The sequence below is a fragment of the Vulpes vulpes genome, chromosome 11 (assembly GCF_048418805.1).
Source record: "Vulpes vulpes isolate BD-2025 chromosome 11, VulVul3, whole genome shotgun sequence".
In the NCBI taxonomy this organism is placed as follows: Eukaryota; Metazoa; Chordata; class Mammalia; order Carnivora; family Canidae; genus Vulpes; species Vulpes vulpes.
Genome location: NC_132790.1, coordinates 2,972,421 through 2,984,729, shown reverse-complemented (window position 1 = coordinate 2,984,729; position 12,309 = coordinate 2,972,421). Strand labels below are relative to the sequence as shown.

At 37.3% G+C, this 12,309-nt stretch overlaps 1 protein-coding gene and 1 non-coding gene across 2 annotated transcripts; both read left to right on the top strand.

Annotated features, from left to right (window-relative positions):
- Positions 1-605: 605 nt before the first annotated feature.
- Positions 606-1,241, top strand: LOC112935051 (G2/mitotic-specific cyclin-B1). Its single transcript, XM_072727427.1, has one exon. The coding sequence runs from the start codon at positions 606-608 to the stop codon at positions 1,179-1,181; it is 576 nt and encodes a 191-aa protein (XP_072583528.1). The 3' UTR covers positions 1,182-1,241.
- A 7,278-nt stretch (positions 1,242-8,519) lies between these two features.
- LOC112935055 (U6 spliceosomal RNA) lies at positions 8,520-8,622 on the top strand. Its single transcript, XR_003238103.1, has one exon. It is a non-coding gene; the product is annotated as a U6 spliceosomal RNA (small nuclear RNA).
- Positions 8,623-12,309: the final 3,687 nt, after the last annotated feature.

Sequence of the window (12,309 nt, the reverse complement as noted above, 5' to 3'; positions counted from 1 at the left end):
TAAAAGCAGCGGTGAGCAATGTGTACCGCCTTTATCTCTAAGGATAAATCAACCTCATCAGCTCAGATTGTGCTTTATTTCTTCTAAATCCAAAAGACGGCTCAAAATTTCTCTCTTGAGAAAGAACCTGTATCCTGGGCTTTATTCCCATTTGCCTCTCATCCAAACCTATGCTTCCATGTGCCATGTCCAGTTTTTTAGAGCTTGGCTCTCCCACTGTAAATAAAACCAACAGGGTGTATCTCCCTAAGACATAATTAAAAAAAAATCTGCAGTGTTTCATTTGGAGCCAGGATGGTAGGGCTAACCAGATTTTGTGATACAGTTCAGTCATCAAGCAAAACTAGACTTGAGGTTGGGTCTCGCTACCAGTTAGAGTCAGACCCGCCAAGACCAGAGTCTGGAGTTAAGAGGGTCAGAGAAGAGGAAACAAAGTCAGGGTCACTGGGGATCAATGCCACATGTCTAAGTAGGCCCGAGGACACAGGAAACGGAAGCAAGCAGTAAGGAAATAAAATAATATGTCCGTCTCAAGCTCCAGTGACACATGGACACCTGGGAATATTAGCTCCTAATGTTTTCTTCTCATAACATTAACTCACTTTATGTATCTACTGGTTGGTGTCACTGCCATGTTTATTGCAAGCAAATATGAGGAAATGTACCCTCCAGAAATTGGTGACTTTGCCTTTGTTACTGATAATACTTACACTAAACACCAAATCAGACAGATGGAAATGAAGATTCTAAGATCTTTAAATTTTGGTCTGGGCCGCCCTCTACCCCTGCATTTCCTTCGGAGAGCGTCTAAGATTGGAGAGGTTGATGTTGAGCAACATACTTTGGCCAAATACCTGATGGAGCTATCTATGTTGGACTACGATATGGTACACTTTCCTCCTTCTCAGATTGCAGCAGGAGCTTTTTGCTTAGCGCTGAAAATTCTCGATAATGGTGAATGGACACCAACTCTACAGCATTATCTGTCCTACACTGAAGAATCCCTTCTAAATGTCATGCAACACCTGGCTAAGAATATAGTCATGGTGAATCGTGGGCTTACAAAGCACATGACTATCAAGAACAAGTATGCCGCCTCTAAGCATGCTAAGATCAGCACTCTGGCACAGCTAAATTCTGCTCTAGTTCAAGATTTAGCCAAGGCTGTGGCAAAGGTGTAACTTGTAAACATGCATTGGAGTATTGTAATATCTGCAAATAAAATTGGCACCATGTGCCATCTGTATATATTTTATGTTACCTTTACTTACTTTTAATAAAGCTTGTGGTCCTTTTTAACTTCTTAAAAAAAAAAAACTCGACTAATTATATCATGATTATAAAATTCATATCCCCTTGTACAGATGAGGAAAATGAGACACAAAGAATGTAAGTAACTTATGCAAAAATAATAGCTAATAAGCGCTATTCAAGCATGGGCAGAATGTTTCCAGAACCTGCGTAATCTAACACCAAGCTCTGTCACAACTGGTCAAAATGGTACAAATCTATTCTTATGTGCTTCTCCTCTAACTGACAGTGTAAGGTTGGAATCAAGTCTCTGGGAGAAAAGTTAAAAATATATATATATATATATTGCTTGATAGCAAAAAGAGGGGAAAAAATTTGGAAGTGGGGAGAGAATGAGATGTAATAGAGAGGACTGCAAAACCTGCCTGATGGAATCAGAAAGACTGCACAATTGACTCTTTCTTGATAGATTAAGCATAGTTGATCCTCGCACAACACAGGTATGAATTGTGCAGGTCCACCAGCAGGCGATTTTTTTCTAATAAATACAGTACAATACTGTGTGTTCTCTTCCTTGTGATTTTATTAATAATGTTTCTTTCCTCTGGCTTATTTTATGGTAAGAATGCAGTATATAGTGCCCATAACATACAAAATACACGTTCATTGTTTATGGTATCTGCAAGGCTTTTGGTCAAGAGTAGGCTGTTTGCAGTTTAATTTTTGATCAGTCAACAGTTACTGTGCAGGAGTCAGCACCCCAACTCTCCCATCATTCAAGAGTCAACTGCAGGATGAAATGCTCAGTTTTGCCACTATACAGACCTGGGTTCAAAATATGTATCTTGCAGTTCCCTGAGATTTAGGGAAAACAATCGTCTTTAAAATTCATTTTCTTAAATTTTAAGAGGTTAATATCACCTACCTTTTAGAGTGGAGAAGATCTATATAGAACTTATTTTAAACTACCTTACAAATTCAGATTTAAAAAAATAATTACGTTTCTCCGTTTAAAAGTACTGTCATCCTCATAGCTCCATAAAGTGAAATAATAACCTGTCTTAACAGGAACTCAAATTTTCATTACCATTCAAAGATGCTAACATGGATGTCAAGAGGGGAGTACAGAAAGTTAAACTCCACTGCTTTAAATTTCAAGAACAGATAAATAACAAGCAATCACTTGAGTGCCTGTTTATTCAAAACAGAAAACAGAGGTAATTATCACTTGTATCAATGCAGCTCTGCAATAGAATGAAGACCTGAAACAAACCTTAAGGGTCAATGCCCTACTAACACAGATGAGAATCCTAAAGTCCAGAGAGGTGAACAGACCTTATGAAAGTCTTACAGCTGATTAGTGATAGAGCCTGGATTTGACTGTTGGTTTCAGAAGTATACCCCAGAAGATTCACATTTTTGGAGTAAAACTAATAGCAGCAGAGGGATAATGATACACACAGAAAGGGATAAAGTAGGTATAAGAAAAAAAAAACCAAAAACCCTTCTTTACAAATATGGAGATTATTAAAGTTTAGTAAGCGTATTCATTTTTCCAAGGTGGAAAGTCTTAAATAAAAGTGACTTGATCCATAAATGTCCTGTAGTTCTGACTCAATCACTTTACATATACAAACAGTAATATGTATGTTAATTTGAAGAAAGAAATCAAGTCAACCACTAAGCAAAACAGAGTCTTAATTCCAGGGATCTACTCACAGTTGCACTTAAAGAGAAGGGAGATGGAGGGAGAGAGAGAGAGAGAGAGAGGGACAGAGGGAGGGAGGGAGAGAGGGGGACAGAGGGAGGAGGAACAGAGAGGGGATATTTCCATGGGTGTGAATAATTTATTAATATGAACCCAGTTTCAGAAATGTAACGTGTTTACACATGAGTGACATGAGTGACATGGTATACGGCATTCCATTGCCAGGATGCAGGATGTCAAACCCTTTCAGGGAGGGTGGTCCCGGGTTGTCCTTCCACATCCAGCTAAAAATCACCTCCTCTATGTGATGTTACTTACCCTTAACTCTCAGATGAACACTCAAAGGCCAAGAGACTTTTGTAATTAATCTTAAAGCTTCTTATACCTATGGCCTGGTTTATCTAAGTATATGAAACTTCCAAAACTTTTCTAGTTAATGAGCAATTAGCAGCATTTTTATTTAGGGTGAAATTGAATAATATTAAGCGTGAAGATCATTGATAGCCTATAAGGTTGTCATGGCCTGAAAGGTCAGGGTAGACGCATAGATTCTATAACATACAGAACACCTGCAGGACGGAAAAAATATAAAAAATTAAAAATAAAAAATAAAAATAAAAATAAAAAGCTCCATATGGGAGATGGATAGAAGGCTAACATGCGTATTCTTCTGAATACATTTATTTTACAGGACATGTTCAGTCCATGAAAATTTAAAGTCTTGAGTTCCTGCTCTACATTCATTTCTAAGCTCTCACTTCTAAGAAGTACGTTCACCCAGTATTCTCTCTAAACATTTCATATTCCACTCCTAGAAGAAAATATTTTGCTTGCTTCGATCTTAGCAGATGCCTCTGCTAAAGAACCTGGGTATTTGCTTATTTTTAAAACACAATTCTTCATGATATGCACTTTCCTATTAGAGGGGAATTATCACTATAGAACTTAAAAAAAAACAGGGCTAAGGGAGGAAAATATGCAGATTAATTCTACCTTAAAAATCAAGAAATTTTACAGCTGTGCATTATTCTTTTATCACTTAAAAAAGAGTTGTTACATTAATTCAGTAAAAATTTTTAAGCAGTAGAAGAATACGAACAACCTCTGGGACTCTACAGCTTAAATAAAACATGCATAGCTTGCCGGTTGAAAAAGCAGTGATCATGAATGTATTTATCAGGCATGAAAATGTTATTATCTAAAACACGAGATGCCGTTTCACAGCAGTTTGCTAGAAAATACGCAATCTGCAAATCAGTAATAATCCCTAATTAGTGCCGGAGTTGCCTTCCACCAAAGATTTTCTTGACTCTTTTTTAATTGTTAGTAGTTTATGATATATAAGCTACTGGATAAAGACACTTTTAGAAGATTTCAAACCTTGCTGAAGAATAAACCGATGGAACTATTATTTAAAATAAACTACTTGACATTAACAGGGTGTCCTGAAGAATAATTAAGTTAAAAAAAATCAACCATCCCAATTAGAACTTTTTTTTTTTTCTTCTGTTATAAAGGAGGCCTGAATATTCTCTTTATGAGGAAAATTATTTGGGCCCAAAAGAAATGTAATGTTAGGATCTTTATTTTTAATAACCAATAATAATTTTTGCTAGAGAGAAGCCTACTCGTTACTAACATTAAATTAGACTGTCTAGAGAGTCACAACTTCTCAGGGCTAGGAGGTACCTTATGTGTCACATCATACAACTGATGAGTTTTATGGACAAGGAAACTGAGAACCAGAGAGTTAAGAAATTTGCTGAGAAAAAAAAAAGAAATTTGCTGAGTTGGGTTAGAGCAACATTAATATCTCATATCACACAGAATAAAAATACTCGTGGTAATACTTTTCTGCCATTTTCCGTATGTGTTTGGTCATACTTCTTTAGCCAGGGGTATACTTAACCTGCAGAGATTAGACTGGCTTCTCTGTTTTTTAAATTTGGAAGAATAAAAATGAGACAAATTAAAAGTACAAAATTTTACCTATATTTTTCCTGATTTATGCAAATAGGCAATCCTTTAATTGTCTATCCAATGCAGGCTGAGTTATTTTGAAAAAGAATTCTCTCTTCATGACTTTTCTTCTAAATAACATTCATTTTTATAACTTCCAGTTAAAAATGGATAGAGTAATGTCACACACATACCATTTTCTCAGCTATAATTTTCAAATGAATCGGTTCCATAAAAGTCATTCCCAAAATGAATCACTGTATTTCTTCCAAATCAGCCTACATATAGTTTTAAAAATACACTATTGAATCATTACCTGTCTCTTCATTGGCTCACATCTGGAGTGACATTTATAGCATTTCCCACTTATTAAATGTTCACTCTCTAGCAATTTCAGACTCCTCTGTGAGGAATTATAGTGATTAATAGGTTCATTTTGACATGACCCTCAATCACAATGGAACAAAGTTCATTAGCTGCAAGATTGTGCTCTAAATTTTCAGATTGGTACAGAAATAGAATTAAAGTATCTTTCAAACAAACTTTACTCAAATATATAGTTTTATTGCATGCAATATCTAGTGGAACATCAGTCAGGACTATGGCAGCTTTACAATACTTTGTGTTGCATTAAAAGAAACATGGTAGTTGGAATAGTAAATTCAGCTTTCAAGTAACGGTTTTGCTATTTGCAATGCTTTGACCACATACAATTTCTTTGTTGTCTATACATTTCAAATATATTCATAAAAAGTAGAGATATCAATAGTATAAGATACATGATCAAATGATATAATTAATGCAATATAAAGGCTTTTGAACTATCTAAAACCTGCCTAGCAAATAAAAGTCGCACAATAAGTAAAATCTCATTAGCCAGCAAGGATCATAGAATATATATGAAATTACCCCTTCATTCATAAATGCCTAAAATGCTATCTTTGTCCTCATGGAATTAACTTACAAACAAGTTATTAATAATTGTTATAAAGTAATGAAACTCTTTGTCATTTCTTATGGTGGTGATATTCCAAGACACACAGTTAAGAATAATTATGAAAAGAAATAGAGGTAAATGTGGAAAAAAAAAAAGAGGGAAATGCATAGCACATTAGCAGTAGATATTTCCACTGCAGTAAGAGAGGACAAAGGGACATGAGGCAAAATTCCATAACCCTCTGAAATAAATCTGGGATTACTAGGCATTGACAGTTGGCACGTATGTGCAAAAACCATAATGTCAGTTTAGAGCAATTTGGTAGATACTGATTAGCACAAGCATGACAGTACCATGAAGGGTCCTAGGGAGATAGACACACACACACACACACGCACACACACACACACACACATACACACACACAGGTAACACATAGAAAGGGATGAGAATTTGGGTTGTAATTGTCAGACAGGAGAGTCTACTTATCTAGACTTGGCCAATACAATAGAGTAGATTGCTGAAGGAAATTGTTGACTCGGGGGCACTTGGGTGGCTCAGTGGTTGAGCATCTGCCTTTGGCTTAGGGTGTGATCCTGGGGTCCTGGGATCAAGTCCCATGTCAGGCTCCCTGCAGGGAGCCTGCTTCTCCCTCAGCCTGTCTCTGTGTCTCTCTGTATCTCTCATGAATAAATAAATAAAATCTTTAAAAAAATTGACTCCATACTCCCCAAAGTACGTACTCTATTGAAAGTATGTACCTCCTTCCTGTTAGTGGGCTTCGTCATGTGGCTTGTTTGGCTTCATAGTAGAGGGAATGTACATACCGTGCTTAACTTTGGACATGCTCCTTTGACCTGTGCCTTGGGAGATATTAGCAGACATGGGAAAGCAGTGTCTTGATGCATTTGAGGGGCTGGGCATGTTCAGTATACCTCCCTGGACATCATGAGCAGAGCTTCCCCTGTGCATCTATAAGCCCAGAAGAGACTCCTTACTAGAAACAGGATCCACCAGAACCTTAGCCTTGGACTTTTATCCTCCAAAACTGTGAGAAAATAAATTTCTGTTGTTTAAGCCACCTAGTCTATGGTATGTTGTTATTGGGAGCCTCAGCAAACTACTATATACAAAAATAAGACCATCTAAAGAAAATTTGGGTTTCCTGGCAGGGAAAACAAACAAATAAATAAAAAAATATGCTGAGCTGTTGGAAGAGGGTAAGCATGATATAAAGTGGGTGGTGGAAGACAGCAGCTTTGATTAATTCTGTGTCCTCAAAGCCATAAATGAAGTAGCCATGTTTTTTTATGTTAATTTTTAACTCCTTTTTACCTGCTCATCCCCTAAGAAGATCACTGACAGTAACTCACTTTCAAATTTAAATTGAGCTAGCAGTGTAAAGGAAGAGATACCATTTCTCCAACAGTTTCCCCATTATCAAATATTCCCTGGTAAAGAAAGAAGGAATGCACATAATTCTAATCTCCATTTCAAAGTATCAGACTTCCTGATAAATAGAACAATGATATTTTTCTAGGAGGAGAGTTCACATCTATGGGATTATTTTAGCAGGATGTCCATAATTATAATTGGTTATGGGAACTAAACCTAGGATATATGGATTTATGGGCCATAATTTCCTCAAAAATGCCATATAAATAGGCAAGGTATAAAATGGAGACGTTTCATGAACTAAAAGCTACCCATGTATTTCATTAGTAAAGAAGGACATGTAGAATGATCCTGAATGTGCCAGACATTTTCCTGTTTAAAATGTGTCTCTTGGGATCCCTGGGTGGCGCAGCGGTTTAGTGCCTGCCTTTGGCCCAGGGTGTGATCCTGGAGACCCGGGATCGAGTCCCACGTCGGGCTCCCGGTGCATGGAGCCTGCTTCTCCCTCTGCCTATGTCTCTGCCTCTCTCTCTCTCTCTGTGACTATTTAAATAAATAAATAAATAAATAAATAAATAAATAAATAAATAATAAAAAAAATAAAATGTGTCTCTTGATTCTTTGTATCCTTGAAGCCGCCCAGAAAATCTAATACTAGACACCATCGCTGATTTGTGTGAATAGGATTTGATAATCTGATCTTGTGTGTTACCTCGCCCCACACTTTTGTCCCACTCTGCAATTCAGGAGGCAAATCTCTATAGACCGCACCCATGTCTATTGGTTGGCCAATGGATGCCACTGACCAGATTCCAGAGGGTAGGCCTAGAAAAAAATTGACATATGGAGACTCACACCTGCCTCCATCATTGTCTCCCTGCCTTGCAGTGGGTCTGACAGTGGCAATGATCCGAGCTCTGTGAGCCAGCACCTCTTCCATGGTTTAATCCAAGGCTTCGTTTCCCCTATTTCCTCCTCTTGCTCTTTTAGGCCTTGATAGAGTAATGGCTTTCTGATGTGGTTAATATGTGGTTGCCTCATATTTTTTGTTGGATACTTTATACTGTTTATACCTCTGTAAGTCGCCTGGGATCAAATATTTGAGTGTGGGGACCTATAACTATTAGGACCCCCAACTCCTACAACCATCAACAAAGATTTCTATGAACTTAGGATTTCGTCCTAGTAATATTATCTTCTTTAGTATCTGCCTAATTTTCAACTAGACTAAAATTTCATTTTGAATGAGAATTTCACTCTGTGTTTAACAAAGATTTCAAGCTTTTTGTTTTCAAATAACTGTATCCAGAGAAGATAAGCATGGCCCCTGCGCAAGGATGACACGCAAATTCATGAAGTGTTCCATATTTTTCGAGGAGCCTGCTTCTCCATCTACCTGTTTCTCCCTTTGCTATGTCTCTGCCTCTCTCTCTTATGAATAAATAAAAATAAAATCTTAAAAAAAACAAATAACTTTATCCAAACATGAGATATTAAACTGTGGTCTTAAAAAAATGCCAGGGAACTCAAGATTCCTGGAAGTGGAGACAATGGAGCTAGTTGAGCATGCATGATGTCTGGATTCCTCAGAGGAATTTTTCTTCTAAAAATTCTACTTTTTCTACTTTTATATGTTTGTAGAGTAGCCTTGAATTGTTTCGGTTTTTCCAACTCACATTCATCGGTTACCAGAACTGGAAGGTGCCTTAGAGATAATTCTGCGAAGTCTTCAACTGGCAAACAAAGAAACTCTGACCAAGGTTGAGGAGTAATTTGCTTCAAATCCCATAACTCATGAGCAGCAAAGCCAGGCTTGGTTCTCTTTCTCCCAACATACCATTTATATCAATAGGAGAAAATTCCTACAAATCCCTGCCTACAAATTTCTCTATACACAAAATTGTTATACTTTTCTTACAGGATACCTGTTCTGATGAGAGTAAATAGAAAATGTAGATAACTGTATCTGGTATAATAAATAAAAATGTTTCTTGTTGGTATGAAAGCATAGACAAACCACTTTAAAAATGGGGCATCAGGCTTGTTGAAGTCATGAATAACTTGGCATTGAAGCATGTTCATTACAACATAAGATTCTTGGAATGTGTGAACAAATCAAAGGCACGTTCATTGCCCCCAGCAATCATGCAAGGTTTTTGTGGTATTTGCGTGTCTTAAATATATGCAGAATCCTAAATAATGTGGTTAGACCCCAAATCAATTATGATTTCAGGAAGGAGGCACAGGAAATTGTGTGAAGAACCCATAGGGATGCCTGATGGGAGCTGAATGTTGAAGAGTGTTGAGAAATTGAGAAGATGTAGAGGAGGAAAACAGCCCTTAAAGATAAGAAGAAATCCACAAAGTCATATAATTCCATCTATCCGTCCATCCATCCATCCATCCATCCATCCATCCATTTATTCAGTCCACAGAGAGTAGGCAGTCATAATGTGGCAGACACAGTTTTAAGTAGGAAAATATACTAGTGAATAAAACAGAAACTCCTTCATTTTAGAACCATATTCTATTGGGGGGAGAGGCAGTCAGTAAAGAATATACAATCAAATATATGCCAGATGAGAATTACTATAGAAAAATAAGAATATAAGAGCATATGGGGTATGTCACAGCTCCTTCCAGCCCAAGAGACCTAACAGGATCCAATTCTAAAACAACCTAGGGGCTACCTCCACCTCAGCGAGCCTGGCCACTCTCCCACCTTGAGAGTGTATGTTCATTTCAATAAACTGCTCTGTGCTTGCTACTTTCCTTCTGTCCACCTAGATCTTCTGGGAATCCAAGGACTGAGACCTCCATTCACACATGCAGACCCTCTCTTACCATAACAACCAGAGGTTGTTATATGGTGTGGTCAGAGACAGCCTCACTGGGAGGTACATTTGAGCAGACACCAGATGAAGCAACGAGAGATGCTCAGATTTTCTGGATGAAAAACTGTAGCAAGAGCAAAAGGTCCATGCCTTGGATGTTAGTTCTGTGTGGTCCTTGATACTATTTCAAGGAGTTCGGGATAGAACCAATTCTCTCTAATCTTTCAATGGTTTTGACAGGATATAATTCTCTTCATTTTAAATTCTTTACTGCTCAAATATTTGAGTGTTTTTAAAATACCTTGAGTTCTGTCTGTTTTATTCCTTCAATCCTGACTGGTACAGCATTTGGAAGCAAAACTGCAGACCCACAAAGATGAAAATAAGAGATTGATTATCTTACTAATTATACCTGTTAGTGGTATAACAGGTATAATCTAACAGGTATGCCTGTTACATTATTGAGAAGACATCAGTATTGGTAGAAAACAGAATTCACTTGGTCATTTTCATAAGATGGCAAAAGACTAGCAAAAGGTTACTCAAATGATCAGCCTGTGATCATTTGGGATAAAATACATAATGAAGGCAAGGTTTTGAAAGACTCATTACCACCTATGAGAATCTATTATGAAGCCAAACAGGATATAGAATTGGAGTAGGAGTGGTGAGTGAATTACTAATTCTGATATCACCGGGATCTTAAAGAAAATTTTAAAAACGTTAGAATTTAATACCCTGCTTAGAAGGCATGGTTAGAGGATCAGAACTATTATGATCATGCTTAAAAAACAAACAAACAAAACAAAACAAAAAAAAACAAAAACAGGGCAGCCCAGGTGGCTCAGCAGTTTAGCACCACCTTTGGTCCAGGGCGTGATCCTGGAGTCCTGGGATCAAGTCCCACATCAGGCTCCCTGCATGGAGCCTGCTTCTCCCTCTGCCTGTGTCTCTGCCTCTCTCTGTGTGTCCCTCATGAATAAATAAATAAAATCTTAAAAAAGAATAACGTTGATCTCTTATAGCCACTGAGGCGATATATTTGAAAATGAGTTAAAAATGTTTCTATATGTGGTTGTATTACAATTTAGGTTAAATTAATAACATCACCTGGGTTCTATTTGAAAGTTAGGGACCTACTTTTAGGTCTTGAAAGAATCAGATCTTAGGGCACCTGGGTGGCTCAGTGGTTGAGCATCTCCTTTTGGTTCAGGGTGTGATCCTGGAGTCCTGGGACCAAGTCCCACATCGGGCTACCTGCAGGGAGCCTGTTTCTCCCTCTTCTGGTGTCTTTGCTTCCCTCTGTGTGTCTCTCATGAGTAAATAAATTAAAATCTTTGAAGAAAAAAAAAGTCAACTCTTGAAATCAGAAATGGAAAATGAATTTGAATATCATGAATAAAGCTCTCTGAATATCTTACCAACAACAGTAATCATACTTATCTGGGTGATTTGTCAGGCCTTGTTTAACAATGATCTGGAGCGGGTGCCCCACTGAAAAACAGCAATTCTCTTCATTCTCCAAGACCATCACCCTCACTGCCTTCAGCTTGTTTATTTTTTTTAAGATTTTATTTATTTATTCATGAGACACACAGAGAGAGGCAGAAAGATAGGCAGAGGGAAAAGCAGGCTGCATGTGAGGAGCCAGTGTGGGGACTCAATCTCTGGGACCACGACCTGAGCCAAAGGCAGATCCTCAACCACTGAGCCACCCAGGTGCTCCCTCCAGCTTATAATGGGCCTTTCATCCTAGTCTTCTTCAGTTAGGAGAAAAATTCAAAGTCTGACTCAGAAGTAGATAGATTATATATGAAAAATAAATGACGAAAGCTTGCTAATTTCTATCAGCATAACTTGTGAAGTAATGTTGGGATATATTCTGGTGCTATTAAATAAGAAAGAAAAGAACATAATATCAGATTAGAAAACACTTACTTAATATGAGTGAACTCCCTAAGATTTTGGATCCATTGTGTTAGCTTAAGTAACTGGAAATGACTAAGTTTTCTGGTAGTTGGCTAAAACCTATACTGGGCAGTGACCTAAAATAAACTAAAGAATTAAGTAGATATGATTTTATTTAACAAAAACCAAAATCCAAAAGTAAGTTATCTATAACATACCACCCTTAAATATAATGACATCCAAACTAAAAGTAAATGTATGAAAAATATGTATCATGCCTACAAATAATCAAAAGAAACTTGGAGTAGCTAAACTAA